Genomic DNA, 16936 nt, shown 5'->3' with positions numbered 1-16936 from the left:
CCGCGTGAGCTGTGTGTGCGGGGGGGTGGGGTGGGGGGGGCTGCTTCCCTCCCGCGTGAGCTGTGTGTGCGAACGGGGGTGTGTGCGGGGGGTGGGCTGCTTCCCTCCCGTGTGAGCTGTGTGTGTGCGGGTGTGTGTGTGTGCAGGGGGTGTGTGTGTGTGCGGGCGGAGGTGTGTGAGTGTGCGGGTGTGTGTGTGTGCGGTGTGTGTGTGTGTGTGTGTGTGTGTGCGGGGGCTGTGTGTGTGCAGGTGTGTGTGTGTGTACAGGGTGTGTATGTGTGCGGGGTGTGTGAGTGTGTGCATGTGTGTGTGTGCGCGCGGGGTGTGTGTGTGCATGTGTGTGTGGTGTGTGTGTGCAGGTGTGTGTGTGTGCAGGCAGGGGTGTGTGCGGGTGCGGGTATGCGTGTGTGTGTGTGTGCAGGGGGTGTGTGTGTGTGCGGGCGGAGGTGTGTGAGTGTGCGGGGGGGTGTGTGTGCGCGGGCGGAGGTGTGTGTGTGTGCGGGGGGGGTGTGTGCGCTCGGGGAGTGTGTGTGTGTGCGGGTGTGTGTGTGTGTGTGTGCAGGGGGTGTGTGTGTGTGCGGGCGGAGGTGTGTGTGTGTGCGGGGTGTGTGTGTGTGCAGGTGTGTGTGTGTGCAGGTATGTGTGTGTGTGTGCGCGGGGCGTGTGTGTGTGCAGGGTGTGTGTGTGTGTGCGGGGGGGGGTGTGCGCTCGGGGGGTGTGTGTGTGTGCGCGGGGTGTGTGTGTTTGCGGTGTGTGCGGGTGTGTGTGTGTGTGCAGGTGTGTGTGTGTGTGTGTGGTGTGTGTGTGCGGGTGTGTGTGTGTGTGCGGGGTGTGTGTGTGTGCGGGATGTGTGTGTGTGTGCAGGTGTGTGTGTGCGGACGGTGTGTGTGTGCATGTGTGTGTGCACGCGCGGTGTGTGTGTGTGCATGTGTGTGTGTGTGCATGTGTGTGTGTGCGCACGGGGTGTGTGTGTGCATGTGTGTGTGGTGTGTGTGTGCAGGTGTGTGTGTGTGCAGGCAGGGGTGTGTGCGGGTGCGGGTATGCGTGTGTGTGTGTGTGCAGGGGGTGTGTGTGTGTGCGGGCGGAGGTGTGTGTGTGTGCGGGGTGTGTGTGTGTGCAGGTGTGTGTGTGTGCAGGGGGTGTGTGTGTGTGCAGGTATGTGTGTGTGTGTGCGCGGGGCGTGTGTGTGTGCAGGGTGTGTGTGTGTGTGCGGGGGGGGGTGTGCGCTCGGGGGGTGTGTGTGTGTGCGCGGGGTGTGTGTGTTTGCGGTGTGTGTGCGGGTGTGTGTGTGTGTGCAGGTGTGTGTGTGTGTGTGGTGTGTGTGTGCGGGTGTGTGTGTGTGTGTGCGGGGTGTGTGTGTGTGCGGGATGTGTGTGTGTGTGCAGGTGTGTGTGCGCGGACGGTGTGTGTGTGCATGTGTGTGTGCACGCGCGGTGTGTGTGTGTGCATGTGTGTGTGTGTGCATGTGTGTGTGTGCGCGCGGGGTGTGTGTGTGCATGTGTGTGTGGTGTGTGTGTGCAGGTGTGTGTGTGTGCAGGCAGGGGTGTGTGCGGGTGCGGGTATGCGTGTGTGTGTGTGTGCAGGGGGTGTGTGTGTGTGCGGGCGGAGGTGTGTGAGTGTGCGGGGGGGGGTGTGTGCGCGGGCGGAGGTGTGTGTGTGTGCGGGGGGGGTGTGTGCGCTCGGGGAGTGTGTGTGTGTGCGGGTGTGTGTGTGTGTGTGTGCAGGGGGTGTGTGTGTGTGCGGGCGGAGGTGTGTGTGTGTGCGGGGTGTGTGTGTGTGCAGGTGTGTGTGTGTGCAGGTGTGTGTGTGTGTGCAGGGTGTGTATGTGTGCGGGGTGTGTGTGTGTGCAGGTGTGTGTGTGTGCGCGGGGTGTGTGTGTGCGGGCGGAGGTGTGTGCGTGTGCGGGGTGTGTGTGTGTGCAGGGTGTGTGTGTGTGCGGGGTGTGTGTGTGTGCAGGTATGTGTGTGTGTGTGCGCGGGGTGTGTGTGTGTGCAGGGTGTGTGTGTGTGTGCGGGGGCGGGGGGTGTGCGCTCGGGGTGTGTGTGTGTGTGCGCGGGGTGTGTGTGTTTGCGGTGTGTGTGCGGGGTGTGTGTGTGTGTGCAGGTGTGTGTGTGTGTGCGCGGGGTGTGTGTGTGTGCGGGGTGTGTGTGTGTGCGGGGTGTGTGTGTGTGCAGGCTGTGTGTGTGTGTGTGCGCGGGGTGTGTGTGCGCTCGGGGTGTGTGTGTGTGTGTGTGTGTGTGTGCGGTGTGTGTGTGTGTGTGCAGGGGTGGGCGGGCGGGGGGGGGGGGGGCTGTGCCGGCGGCGGCGGGCGGGTATTTAAATCGCGAGGCGCACGCGTCCCCGGGCTGCCTGCCGGGGCGGGTCCTGCGCGGCGCTCTCTCCTCCCGGAGCGCGGCCGGCCCGCGGCAGGGGGCGGGGTCGCACCTCCTCCCGGCGCCGGCGCCAGCGGAGCCTGCGGACGCCGCCATGGAGATCCCGGCGCTGCTCCCGGCCCGCGGGGCGCCCCAGGGCGGCGGCGCCGGCAGCCCGGCGGGCGGCGGCCGGGTCCCCGGCGCCCCCGACCCGCGGGCCGGCCAGGCCCCCGCGCGCCGCCTCCTGCTGCTGCGGGGCCCCCAAGATGGCGGGCGCGGGCGGCGGCGCCAGGAGGCCCGCGCGGCCTCGCGGGGCCCAGGCCCCAGCCCTCTGGCGCCCAGGCCCCGGCCGGCGGCCGGCGGCGGCGGCGGCGGCGACGACTTCTTCCTGGTGCTGCTGGACCCGGTGGGTGGCGACGCGGGGCCCGCGGGCGCCGGCCAGGCCGCGGGGCCCGTGTGGAGGGAGGAGGCCGGGCCGGGCCCCGGGCTCCGGGGGGGCGAGGGCGGCGCGAACCCCGCGGGCCGGCCCGCGCCGGGGCCCCGCTGCCTGTCGGCGCTCCCGGCCGCGCTGCCCGCCGCGGCCCCGGCCCCGGCCCCGCTGGCCGCCCCGCTGGCCGCCCCGCTGCCCAGGCCGGGCCTGGGCCCCGCCGCGGCCTTCGCGGGCACCGTGACCCTCCACAGCCAGAACCTGCTGCTGCGCTTCGAGAACGGCGTCCTGACCCTCGCCGCGCCCCCGCCGCCCCCGCCCCCCCCTCCCCCGCCGCCCGCCTGGGAGCCGGGGGTCGCGCCCGCCCCGCAGCCCTCCCCGCCGCCCCAGCCCGCGGGCCCGATCGCGCCCCAGGCCGGGGCCCCGCACGCCGCCGCCGCCGCCACCACGCAGCCCGGCGACTGCCCCGACCGGCCGCCCGACCTGCTGCTGGCCGAGCCCGCCGAGCCCCCGCCCGCGCCCGCGCCCGCGCCCGAGGAGGACGCCGACGCCGAGGCCGAGGCCGAGGCCCTGGCCCCGGTGGCGCCCGCCGGCCCGAGCCCCCGCGCGCCCCTGGGCCCGGCCGCCGCCGCGGGGCTGCTGCTCTACCTGTGCCCCGAGGCGCAGTGCGGCCAGACCTTCGCCAAGAAGCACCAGCTGAAGGTGCACCTGCTGACGCACAGCAGCAGCCAGGGCCAGCGGCCCTTCAAGTGCCCGCTGGGCGGCTGCGGCTGGACCTTCACCACGTCCTACAAGCTCAAGCGGCACCTGCAGTCGCACGACAAGCTGCGGCCCTTCGGCTGCCCGGCGCCCGGCTGCGGCAAGAGCTTCACCACCGTGTACAACCTCAAGGCGCACATGAAGGGCCACGAGCAGGAGAACTCCTTCAAGTGCGAGGTGTGCGAGGACAGCTTCCCCACGCAGGCCAAGCTGAGCGCCCACCAGCGCAGCCACTTCGAGCCCGAGCGGCCCTACCAGTGCGCCTTCTCGGGCTGCAAGAAGACCTTCATCACCGTCAGCGCGCTCTTCTCCCACAACCGCGCCCACTTCCGCGAGCAGGAGCTCTTCTCCTGCTCCTTCCCGGGCTGCAGCAAGCAGTACGACAAGGCCTGCCGCCTCAAGATCCACCTGCGCAGCCACACGGGCGAGCGGCCCTTCCTGTGCGACTTCGACGGCTGCGGCTGGAACTTCACCAGCATGTCCAAGCTGCTGCGGCACAAGCGCAAGCACGACGACGACCGCCGCTTCCTGTGCCCCGTGCAGGGCTGCGGCAAGTCCTTCACGCGCGCCGAGCACCTCAAGGGCCACAGCATCACCCACCTGGGCACCAAGCCCTTCGTGTGCCCCGTGGAGGGCTGCTCCGCCCGCTTCTCCGCGCGCAGCAGCCTCTACATCCACTCCAAGAAGCACCTGCAGGACGTGGACACCTGGAAGAGCCGCTGCCCCGTCTCCACCTGCAACAAGCTCTTCACCTCCAAGCACAGCATGAAGACCCACATGGCCAAGAGGCACCACCTGGGCCAGGACCTGCTGGCCCAGCTCGAGGCCGCCACCGCCCTCACGCCCAGCAGCGAGCTGGCCAGCCAGGGCCACAGCGACCTCAGCGACGCCGAGCTGGTGTCCCTCTTCTCGGACGTGCCCGGCGGCGGCGGGGGCGCTGGCGGCGGGGGCGGGGGCGGCCAGCTCGGCTCCGCCGCGGTGCTGGACACGGCCCTGGTCAACTCGGGCATCTTGACTATCGACGTGGCCTCCGTGAGCTCCACTCTGGCCGGGAGCCTCCCCGCCGGCGGCGGCAGCGGCAGCGGAGGCAGCGGCGCCGCCTTGGGGCCGCCCGTGGACCCCCGGGCCCTGCTGGCCACCACCGACCTGCCTCAGAGCCTGGATACCTCGCTCTTCTTCGGGACGACGGCCACCGGCTTCCAGCACAGCCCCCTGGACATGGACGACGTGTCCGGCCCGGGCGCGGGGCCCCTGGGGGCTCTGGGCTCCCTGGCCATGAAGACCTGCGGCCAGGAGCCCCAGGCCCTGACGCCCAGCAGCAAGCTGACCGTGGACACCGACGCGCTGACGCCGTCCAGCACCCTCTGCGAGAGCAGCGTCTCCGAGCTGCTGACGCCCAAGGCCGACTGGGCCGTCCATCCCGACTCGGACTTCTTCGCGCAGGAGGACGAGGACGACACCCAGTTCGGCTTCTCCCATCCCGCGGGGAGCCACGGCTGTCCGAAAGAGACGGATCTCATCGCCGTGACTGGCAGCTCCTTCTTGGTCTGAGCCCACGCCCTTCATTCCTCGCCACGGGGCTGACGTCCGTCCGTCCGTCCGTCCGTCCGTTCGTGACGCTCGATGTTAAGGATGCTCTGGACTGTGTGTGGGACTGCGGCCCTGTCTCTTGGGCCCGAGAAAGAACATGGCCCCGGGCCACGCCTTTGCAGGTCTCAATTCTGACCTTGAATCTGGAACTGTCGAGTTGAGTGACCCTGAGCAAGTCACTTAACCTATCTGAGCCTTAATGTCCTTATTTATAAAATGAGGTGGTTTGAATAGATTGCTTCTGAGGTCCTTTGAGCTCTGTGGTTCCTTGATAATATACTTCTTTTCATAAAAAAATGACATTTTCAGTACCAGTGTTGCATGTACTTTTTAAAAAATCATGCATAAAATACACAATTATATGAGTATCTATGTTTTTGGTGTCCAACTTCAGCAGTTATGAATTCATGAACAATCTTGTTTAATCTCCACTTTAACCCTCTTGCAGTATTATTTCGGAGTAAATATCAAACATCACATCATTTTATGGTTGATTCCAACCGTTAATACTCAATATATAGTTCTTTACGTTATGGGTTCTTTTAGGAAAATAACTGCAATTCCATTATCATACTTAAAGTTAACAATAACTTCTTAATAGTAATAAATGTTCAGTCCGGGTTTCAATATCCAATTTTTTCATAAATGCTAGGTTGTTTTAATATTTTGAATAATTAGAATACTATTAAGTCTCTTAAGTGTCTTCTTTTTTTTTTAAATTAAAATATTAACTTTTTATTTTTCAATTGTATTTGTCATACAACATATTTCACTGTACAACACAGTTACCTGCCATTTATATAAATTACAAAGTGATCACCCCCAGAAGTGTCTTGTTCATCTATATATTTCCCCTTTGCCTACTTTTCTTGCAGTTTTATTCATTGAAAAATTGAGGTGGTTTTACATGTAGCATTTGCCACAGTCTTAAGTTTTGTTGATGACATCCCCCTGGTGTTAAGTTCCTCTTCCCTCTGTTTCCTTAACTTTATAGTTGGAGCTAGGGAGTTGGTCAGACTGGAAATATGACTTTTTGTGCAGGCATGTTTTATAGGCTGTGTTGTGCTCATTTATCAGTAGCCTATAATGTCTGGTGTTAATTTCGAGATATCCACAGCTGCTGCTGTTCATTGCATTAATTCATGATTACTTGTGCTTCTGAATATCATGAATTGTTCTTGTAGAGTTACTATTAGCGGAGGAAGATATGCTGTTTAAGGCATTTGTAAGAGATTAATAGAAATATTATTCAATGCCAAAATATTTTCTTAAGTAATGATAGAACTAGCGAGAAAAAAAGATAACAAAAATATGTTGGCTGCCCTCACCGTTTATCTTTCTGACCTCTTTTGAAATGGGAGGCTTCCTTGTAGAAATGGCCAGCCAGGTCTTTGACATGAAATGGACCCAGGGTCAAATTTGTGATGGATAAGTGGCCTTGAATAAATTAGTGTCACAAAGCCTCAGTTTTCTAGCTGTCAAATGGTCCTAGCAGTGCACACGCATAGTTCACACACCTTAGACTTTTCCAGTTATATTAATATGTAAAGAAAAACATTTGTGTTGGTGTATTTTGATGAACTTATATAACCTTTTTACCCTCTTATTCCTTCCTGCTATAAGGGAAAAATTGGAGTAATTTAGTCCTATTTATGTTCAGACAATAAGGTTTTTAAGGATTAAGATGAAGCAGAATAGGGAATCTATGTATTCCCTCCAATGAACAGTTTCCTCCCCAGGAGTTTCAGTGGGGAAATGCTAGGAGACATTCCTCACAGTTACTTCCACATCCCTCTCCATTAGATCAATTTGACACCATCTTCGCTCTGTTTCCAAAGTCAGACTTCACTGGGACTGTGGATCCTGCTGTTGCATGAGTCACTGATAATGGAGCACAGGGTTCCTCCTGTCTGGTCTGGAGAGCTCATTGTTTGCACTTGCCCAGAGTTGGAAGGAAAGATTGAATTTGAATATTGTGTAAATTGTCACCTTATGTGAGTATAGCATTTTGAATTTTTTTTCTTATTTTTTCTTTATTGATTAAGGTATTACATATGTGTCCTTATCGCCCCATTGCTCCCCCCTCCACTCATGCCCTCACCCCCCTGTTGTCTGTGTCCATTGGGCATTTTGAATTTTGTGGAACATCTTTACAACAGGTAAAGATGAAAAAGTCATATTTGTTATTCAGAATGACCCTGTGTAGTTTTGGCAAAAAGTCTGTGCTTTGGCTCATGTGACAGTTTAGCCAACTCACATTCAAAGTGGACTTTAGCCAGTGACTTACAGCTTTAAAAAAAAGAAAAAATTCTTTTCACCTCCCCCTTCCCACTCATCCAACTTTCATGATTCGTTCCTGTGTTATAATTAGCTGCTGTTTTCCACTTTAATTGGTTTATTACTTTCTGCTTTCTTCACACTCCACTCCTTTGCATGCACATTCCGGTTCTTGCCATGCTTCTTTTTTCTTCTTAAGTAGTTAGATCTCTTCCTGCCACTATCCCTCAGACATTTGCCTCATGGCCCATTTTCTGCCAATGATAACATTTGCTGAGTATACACTGCAGTTCTGTGTGTACAGTAAGAAGTTATTTTCTGAGCTTAGATAATAATTCATGTGTATGTGATGTGACGCAGATAATAGATTATTTTCTATACTGTTCAGATGAGAAATTTCGGTTTCATTTCCATTTTTTAAATGTTTTTGCAAAGGAGTTCTGCTAATTAATACTTGCTCTAGTTTATTAGTCCAATAGTGTTTGCATGTGAATGTCTATGGAGGACAGTTATTGTAGCACTTTGGCAGTGCACTAATTATTTCCACTTTGAAATGTTTCTGTAGTGTGTGTGTGTTGGGTATACACACATATATTTTTACAGTGGTTGTATTCATTTATTGAACAAAAATTAGTCATACTTTTTGCTCAGAATTTCATTGTGTCTACTTACTCAATTATTTTCTCTTTGCTTTAGAAATATTTATATTCATAAAGTGCATTTCAAAAAATATTGTCAATCATTAAAACCTCTTAAATAGACCACTATTTTTCATGTCTGACAGATATGTGTGTTATGTATTAAAATGAACACACAAGTAGCAAACATTAAATAAATTATTTAAACATGAAAAGAACTTAATACTGTGACTTAATTTTTAATTTCTTAAACCAACTTCTTTCCAATAAAATAATAATCTATATTTTTAATACTCCTTGCTGGAATTTTCAAAGGACAAATGTTGCTTTTTTCAAAACAAACCATTTATTTATCTACTAGAGGCCCAGTGCACAAATTTGTGCATGGGTGGGGTCTTGATGGGGGGGGTGGGGGTTAAGGGTGAAGGCTGGGATGTGTTTGGTCCTCCGGGTGGGCAGTGGTGCTGTCGGGATCATGCAGGTGGCACTGGTGCCTGGCCCATTCTCCAGAGATTGGACCTGCAGGACTACTGAGGGAGTGAGTGGCTGCCACCAGGCTGGTGAGCCGTCAGGACGGGTCAGTCAGCTGAGCGGCATTCCCACTGTGAGAGTACACTGACCACCAGGGGGAAGCTCCTGCATTGAGTGTCTGCCCCCTGGTGGTCAGTGCGCATCATAGCGCCTGGTCGTTCTGGTCGTTTGGTCGCTTAGGCTTTTATATAAATAGACTAGAGGCCCAGTGCACAAAAATTTGTGCACTCGGGGGGGAGAGGGGGGTCCCTCAGCCCGGCCTCTAGCAGTCTGGGACCCCTCTGGAGATAATGCCCTGCTGGGTTAGGCCTGCTCCCGGGTGGCAGAGGGCAGGCCCAATCCCTAGGTGCAGCCCCTGGTTGGGCTCAGAGCAGGGCCGATTGGGGAGTTGGGGCACCGCCCCCTGTCATGCACAGAGCAGGGCGATAGGGAGGTTGTGATTCCACCCTCAGTCATGCTCAGGGTAGGGCCGACTGGGGGGTTGGGGCACCATCCCCTGTCACACTCAAGGCAGGGTTGATGGGGAGGTTGCGGCGCCACCCCGTCATGCACAGAGCAGGGAAAATCAGGGGGTTGGGGCGCTGCCCCCTGTCACGCACAGAGCAGGGCCCATCAGGGGGTTGGGGCATTTCCCCCTGTCACTCACAGAGCAGGGCCCATCAGGGGGTTTGGGCGCTGCCCCCTGTCACGCTGATCCCAGTGCTGGGAGGCATATTACCCTTTTACTATATAGCATAGAGGCCTGGTGCACGGGCGGGGGCCGGCTGGTTTGCCCTGAAGGGTGTCCTGGATCAGGGTGGGGGTCCCCACTGGGGTGCCTGGCCAGGCTGGATGAGGGGATGATGGCTGTTTGCAGCTGGTCACAAACCCTTCAGGGTGGGGGTCCCCACTGGGGTGCCCGCCAGTCTGGGTGAGGGGCTGAGGGCTGTTTTCAGGTTGGGGGTGATTGAAGCTCCCAACCGCTCCTTTTTTCCTTTTTTTTTTTTTTTTTTTTTTTTTTTTATTCTGGGCAAGCTTTAGCTTGAGGCTTGGCACCAGCTCTTAGGCCTCCGCTGCTGAAAGTAGGTTTCTGGCCTTTGCTTACAATGTTGCGATCCTGCTGGCTGAAATCCGGCAGTATTTGTTACATAGTTTCTTAAACTGCCAGCTCAGAGGCCTGCAAGGCAGGCGGGGAACGTTGGTTTCCTCCGTCACTGAGGCAAGCAAGCCTCATGTTAGTTTCAAGCTGCCTGGCTGCCGGCCGCCATCTTGGCTGTCAGTTAATTTGCATATCTCGCTGATTAGCCAATGGGAAGGGTAGCGGTCATATGCCAATTACCATGTTTCTCTTTTATTAGTGTAGATGAGCTCACAGTTTCAAGTGATTTCTCTTTCAACATCATTTTCTAGAAAAATGGTGAAGCCTTTATAATTTCAGTGAAAGCAATTTAATTTCTGTTGGTAGTGGTATTTTAAATAATGTACATGTTTTAATGTAATCCTATTTTCTTTCTCAGTTATTGATTTTTATTTTAAAATGGACACAAGACACTGTGGGGGTGGGGTAAGGGCATGTGCCGGGGGGAGGGGAGGCCAGGGGAAGGTCAATGGGGGAAAAAAGGAGACATGTACTACTATGTGTAATACTTTAAACAATAAAATAAAATTTAAAAAAATCTTGCCAATTGAAAACACAATAACATGATGATTTAAAAAGAAGTCTGATACTATGGGCTCTGTTGATCATAAGTTAAAAATATATTTGCCTTGGCTTTAATTTTACCAGCTAGTATCTACACTAATAAAAGAGAAACATGGTAATTGGCGTACGGCCGCTACCCTTCCCATTGGCTAATCAGCGAGATATGCAAATTAACTGTCAGCCAAGATGGCGGCCGGCAGCCAGGCAGCTTGAAACTAACATGAGGCTTGCTTGCCTCAGTGACGGAGGAAACCAACGTTCCCTGCCTGCAGCTGCAGGCCTCTGACCCTGCAGTTTAAGAAACATTGTAACGAATACTGCCGGACTTCAGCCAGCAGAATCGCAACATTGTAAGCAAAGGCCAGAAACCTTTCAGGAGCGGAGGCCTAAGAGCTGGTGCCAAGCCTCAAGCTAAAGCTGGCCCAGAATAAAAAAAAAAAAAGGAAAAAAGGAGCGGTTGGGAACTTCAGTCACTCCCAGCCTGAAAACAGCCCTCAGCCCCTCACCCAGACTGGCCAGGCACCCCAGTGGGGACCCCCACACTGAAGGGTTTGTGACCAGCTGCAAACAGCCATCATCCCCTCACCCAGGCTGGCCAGGCACCCCAGTGGGGACCCCCACCCTGATCCAGGACACCCTACAGGGCAAACCAGCCGGCACCCACCCATGCACCAGGCCTCTACCCTATATAGTAAAAGGGTAATATGCCTCCCAGCACTGGGATCAGCGGAGCCACGAGGCCTCCCGGCACCGGGATCAGCATGACAGGGGGCAGCGCCCAAACACCCTGATCGGCCCTGCTCTGTGTGTGACAGGGTGCAGCACCCCAACCCCCCCCCCCCCGGCCCTGCTCTGTGTGTGACAGGGGGCAGTGCTCCAACCCCCGGATTGGCCCTGTTCTGTGCGTGACAGGGGGTGGCGCCGCAACCTCCCCATCGACCCTGCCTTGAGTGTGACGGGCGGTGCCCCAACCCCCTAATCGGCCCTACCCTGAGCGTGACTGGGGGTGGCATCGCAACCTCCCGATCCGCCCTGCTCTGTGCATGATGGGGGCGGCTCCCCAACTCCCCAATCGGCCCTGCTCTGAGCCCAACCACGGGCTGCACCTAGGGATTGGGCCTGCCCTCTGCCACCCGGGAGCAGGCCTAATCCAGCAGGTCGTTATCTCCCGAGGGGTCCCAGACTGTGAGAGGGCACAGGCCGGGCTGAGGGACCCCCCCTTCCCCCTGAGTGCACAAATTTTTGTGCACCGGGCCTCTAGTATTATTATAATACAACACTTGAGTAGAAAAACATGGAACATGGATAGATTATGAAATGTATTTGTCTCTGTGACCTAAACTCTTTTTAAAAATATATTTTAACTGATTTCAGAGAGTGACTATAGAAAACTTAGAATTATACATATTATCACAATTTTTTAAATTAAAATTACATATATTGCTCTTGCTTTATTTCTGTAGGCCAGCACCAATCTGGATGTTACATTACCTTTCTAGTTTACTGTGCATTAAAATGAGCTTGGCAGTTTCTGCTGTCCATTAAGTGTGTTTTCTACGACTGATTTTCTTAACTGTGTTTTTATTGATTTCAGAGAGGAAGTGAGAGGGAAATAGAGAGAAACATCAGTGATGAGAATCATTGATTGGCTGCCTCCTGCACGCCCCCTACTAGAGACTGAGCTTGAAACCCGGGCATGTGCCCTGACCTCCTAGTTCTTAGGTCGATGCTCAACCACTGAGCCATACCGGCAGGGCCATTATATTCAGTGTTAATTCCTGTAAGTGGAAAACCTTCGCATAAAAATATGACATGATACTCTCAAGCTTTAGCCTCTTCAGGGAACCTGTCTGAATGCTGGATTGACATCTGATGCCTGCCTCTACCTGTGGTAAAACTGACTGACCCACTGTTACTCTTGTTAGCAATTTTTCAATCATCCCCAACTTTACTGTAGATTTTACAAAACCCCTCTGCAAAGCCACTATGGCAGGAAACATCCCCACTCAGCACACTCCTCTAACATCAAAGTTGCCATCCAGTTAGTTCACAAACCACCTAATGGGGAAATAATTAGTTATTAAGGAGGAGTTGTGGCCTCACATTTTCCCTGTACAGGTGCTGTTTGGACCTATATACCTTTCCCCCTGTTTCTGACCAGTCAATGGAGCCAAGTTTTTATATCTTCGTAAGATAAAATGCTGCTAATTGTTTAGGAAAAGTATATCATTTTAAATGTGAATCATTCCTTTTATCTTGCTAGAAGGATTTTTAACCCCTATGTTGATATTTGATCAAGTGGAAAAGACCTGTATTTCAATTTATAACAGTGGTTCTCAACCGTGGCTGCACATTAGAATCACCTGGGAATCTTTTTAAAATCCTGATTTCTGGGCCTCATCCTCTGGAAATTCTGTCTCTTTGTTATGGGGTGGGGCCACAACATGAGTAACAAAGAAACAGAATTTCCAGAGGATGAGGCCCAGAAATCAGGATTTTAAAAAGATTCCCAGGTGATTCTAATGTGCAGCCACGGTTGAGAACCACTGATTTAGAACAACATGGTAAGGGAAAATTGATGGCTAAGAAAAACTGTTGCATATGATCTTTATGAATATTTTAGAATGTGTATTGTCCTTTTCCCAATAACTTAAACAGAAAAGGGAAAAGTTCAAATATAAGAAAATTTGCTTCAGATAGAATATCTGAATATCTTGACAGTAATCAGGCTGCCAGCTTAATGCTGCAATGTGTCTTACTTCACTCTCAGGGCTAATTACATAGAGTTCAGTATTTTGAAGATTACTTCCTTTGTGAGTTCCTTGTCTTGACCTCATGCCAATGTTTAAAAATTGGAATGCTTTTTTTTTTAATACAGAATTTTATTTAGAAACTGCTTAAAGTAGAGAAAAAAAAAAAAACCCTGTCAAGAAATACCAGGTGGAAAATGGGTTCCAAATAAAAAGGAATTTTAGGGCAACAAAAGACTAAAGGCCACAGAAGAGAAATAGCACCACCATTACTTGAACAATGGCTAGTTACTTGCATTTTTGGCATTGTTAAGCACTGAATCTGGGTTTCTCTCTGAATTTCACACAGAGCATGCACTACAAAATTTATTATAAAATACCTGCTTTCTACACACATTTTAGGACAAACTACCACCATCAACAAATCAATACAATTACATCAGGGGCTGAACAAGCTCAGTAGTGGGTGACACACATTTTGCAGAATTCTGCCAAACAAAGGAACTGAATAGGCTGTAGTCAAAGCAAATGAGGGGTGTTAAGGAATGAAATAGTTTAAATATGAATAATTCAGACATGGTACTGTATTTTCTGCAAAAAAGAATTAACATTTAGTAACACGCTAATGAATTTTATCTCCAAAGAGATTAGTGCACTGGCAAAGTATTCTGATAACAGTGAAGGGCTGTGGACAGCAGGTACCAAAAACCCAGCCTTGCAGATCTCAAGGTAGCGATGGCCTTCACTGATCACTCCCTTTGTCAGAAGTCCAAAAAGAACTTGCAGCATGATCACCTGCCTGCTGAACTTACACCCTAAGCAGCAAACTTTTAGGAGCCAAAGAGGAGTCCCCAGTGGGCAAGGGATGCAGAAAAACATGTTAAATGTAAACTTAAAAGACAGCAAAATGGGACACAAACCCCCATTCAAATCCCAGAGATGTGGGCAAGTCCCCAAAAGTAGTTGTTAGATTTTAAAACTGAGCACACCTCATTTCCCAAAGACACTATACACAGAAATTTCAGGGGTAACTGGAAAAATCATCAGAGAAATGCTCAATGAATATCAAGCTATTCAACTCAAATATCTCAGGGCTGACACATACCCTCTATTCATTCAGCCAACAATGCCTCTTGCAGAGATGCAATTGGTCAAGGACACCGAATGGCTTCAGAGAGCAACTTTTTAAATTTTCCTTCTGGGCCAAGGTCAGGCCTATGAAGATTCAAGCAGCTCTGCAAGGCCTGTGAACAGCAAGTTCTGAAGGTTCCAAGTTCTGGCCCTTCCTTCCCAGACACAAGGGCAACACACAAACTCTCCCATCAGGTTACATTTTATATTTTGAAATATGCAAACGTAATTGAAATACTCTTAAGGCATTCATTTATTAAAATGTTCTCTGCCAAGATTTCACATTAGCTTAAAATTAAAATCAGTCTTTACATTTCACTACTGAGGTATCCACCTCAGCGTATCACATAAAAACACCTTCTCCAGCAATCAGTGTTACCAGCATCCATATGGTGAGCCCATGGTCAGCCTCTGTTCCCTAAGTGAACCAACTAGATCAGTGGTTCTCAACCTTCCTAATGCCGTGACCCTTTAATACAGTTCCTCATTTTGTGACCCAACCATAAAATTATTTTCGTTGCTACTTCATAACTGTAATGTTGCTACTGTTATGAATCATTGCCGGGAGCTGGTCCATCCTTGCTGTTTCAAGGGACCTGACATATATGGCATACGGTTCTTAATATGTTTGCTCACCTTCTTGGCGCTGTGTTTTAACCAAGGTCACCTCTCCAAGAAAGGTTGAATCCCCAGGTAGGGATTTTCCCCTGAAGTTAGGGAGGGAATAAAACCCCTCAACTAAGTGCCAGGCGGATAGTTAATCACTACAAACAATCATGCTTAAGCTACATAATCTTTACTCCCTGGAATGGAGATAAGAAACGCCCTAACCTTTGTAATAGAGATTGATAGGATTGAATCAACTGGTATAAATACAGATGTAACAAGACAGCAAAACACAGAACTTAGAACACAGAACTTAGGACACAGAACTAAGAAGAGAGAACCTACAGACAGAACCTACACAGAACCTACAGACAGAAGAACTTCGCTGGAGAGAACATGGCAAACGATCCTGGACTGAACCTGACTACAGAAATTGGCAAGAGAACCTGACTAGAATCTGGGGACTGAACCTGGCTGGAGAACCTGAGCAGAACCTCTCTGGAGATCCAGACCAGAACTTGGCTGGAGATCCTGGCTGTAGATCCTGGCTAGGCTGCTGATCAACTGAATGCTGTCTCTGTTTAATTCCTTCTTTGCCGACTCCGTCCGCACCTTTGGGGACCCCTGGACCTGCTGGGGTTGGACCCCGGCAAATCATAATGTAAATATCTGAAATGCAGGATGTATTTTCATTGTTACAAATTGAACATAATTAAAGCATAGTGACTAACCACAAAAACAATATGTAATTATGTATGTGTTTTCCGATGGTCTTAGGCGACCCCTGTGAAAGGGTCGTTCAACCCCCAAAGGGGCCATGACCCACAGGTTGAGAACCGCTGAACTAGATGTTAATACTGCTCTGCTACAAGGTAAAAGCTCCTAACTCAAACTTATTGAAAAAAGAGTGACACTTCTGCAAAGTGCACTTTAAGAAGAGGTACTTTTTGCTTATGGAAAGAAACTAGTGAGTCCTCTAAAAGTAATAAAAGGGAGAACTTTACAGGTAAGCACATGATTTGGAGTGAAGAATTCGGATGTTGCTCTGCTGGTCCAAGCTGTTAATACTCTTCTTGTTCCTCCTGTGGGCCCCCTTCATCAGGTATCACAAAGCCTTCATCTGTGGCATAGAGAATGTCCACAATCCTCTGCAATACAGGGTTGTTTTCCCCCTCGTTCTCCTGGCAAAACAATTCAATGTTCCTTAGCTTCCCAAAGTAGTAATCGCCTTCTTTCTCCAAGTCTTCGAGGGTAAGTTTCAATACGTTGACCTGCTGCATCAGTTCAGCTGCTTCGTGGTCCCCATTGCCCACACCAGGATTCTTTGCACCACACCGGGCCAGCCTGAGGGGTTGCAGTAGCTCTGTGTGGCCTCTGGAGCTGCACTGCTAGAGCTGAGAGGTTTCTTTGGTTTGTTCATAGCTGGAGCAACAGGGGAGGGAGCCACGGCAGTTTCTTGACCTTGTCTGGCAGCTATAGGGTCATAGTCTTTTCCATCATAGTTTGCATCAAAAAACTTCTTGAACCACTGAATGAATTCAAAATTGTCCTGAAACTTTCCTTTTACTAATCTGTGCACAGGAATTATTTTGTCAACACCCATCCTCTTAAAACCTGGTTGCAGTATTTTGCAGTTCTGGATGTATTCATGTTCTAGCTTAGCTTGAAATTTCACTTTCTTCAAGGCAATGGAGCCAGGGGACAGCATGTCCATAGACTGACAATAGGCAGCCCCTGAGCACAACTGTTCGACCTTTGTCAGATTTAACTGCGGGGACTCATTGATCCAGGCCGGCATGTCCTGTCGACTTAGGTTCTCACTGGTGACTGACCTTAAATATACGTTCACTGCCATCTTCGGCTTGCGGAGGAACCACGTCCAATGCCGGGCCGGCTTCGGTTCCGTCTTCGTCTTGTTCAAACCGTCCGACCCTGCTCGCCCGCGCAATGACCTCACCTGGAATGCTTTTTAAGTGAAGTCATAAAGAATACACCTAACGTTTATTTTTTAAATAAAATTTTATTGATTTCAGAGAGGAAGGAAGAGGGAGAGAGAGAAAAACATCAACAATGAGAGAATCATTGATTGGCTGCCTCCTGCACGCCCCCTAATGGGGATTGAGCCCACAATTCAGGCATGTGCGGTGACTGAGAATCAAAACATGACCTCCTGGTTCTTAGGTCGATGCTCAACA

The 16936-nt window shown here is 51.6% G+C and overlaps 1 protein-coding gene and 1 pseudogene across 1 annotated transcript; one reads left to right on the top strand and one right to left on the bottom strand.

Moving 5' to 3' along the window:
- Positions 1-2388: 2388 nt before the first annotated feature.
- On the top strand, positions 2389-5231 carry LOC132224825 (zinc finger X-linked protein ZXDB-like). Its single transcript, XM_059679927.1, has one exon. The coding sequence runs from the start codon at positions 2467-2469 to the stop codon at positions 5086-5088; it is 2622 nt and encodes an 873-aa protein (XP_059535910.1). The 5' UTR covers positions 2389-2466; the 3' UTR covers positions 5089-5231.
- A 10353-nt stretch (positions 5232-15584) lies between these two features.
- LOC132225016 (microtubule-associated protein RP/EB family member 1-like) lies at positions 15585-16631 on the bottom strand (annotated as a pseudogene).
- Between the last annotated feature and the right edge of the window lie 305 nt (positions 16632-16936).

This window comes from Myotis daubentonii, chromosome X (assembly GCF_963259705.1).
Source record: "Myotis daubentonii chromosome X, mMyoDau2.1, whole genome shotgun sequence".
Taxonomy (NCBI): Eukaryota; Metazoa; Chordata; class Mammalia; order Chiroptera; family Vespertilionidae; genus Myotis; species Myotis daubentonii.
Note: the sequence above shows the minus strand (reverse complement) of the source record. Positions and strands in the feature narration are given on the sequence as shown.

Bases quoted from the DNA above. Each gene is read 5' to 3' on its own strand.
- LOC132224825 (XM_059679927.1), top strand. From the start codon at position 2,467: ATGGAGATCCCGGCGCTGCTCCCGGCCCGCGGGGCGCCCCAGGGCGGC.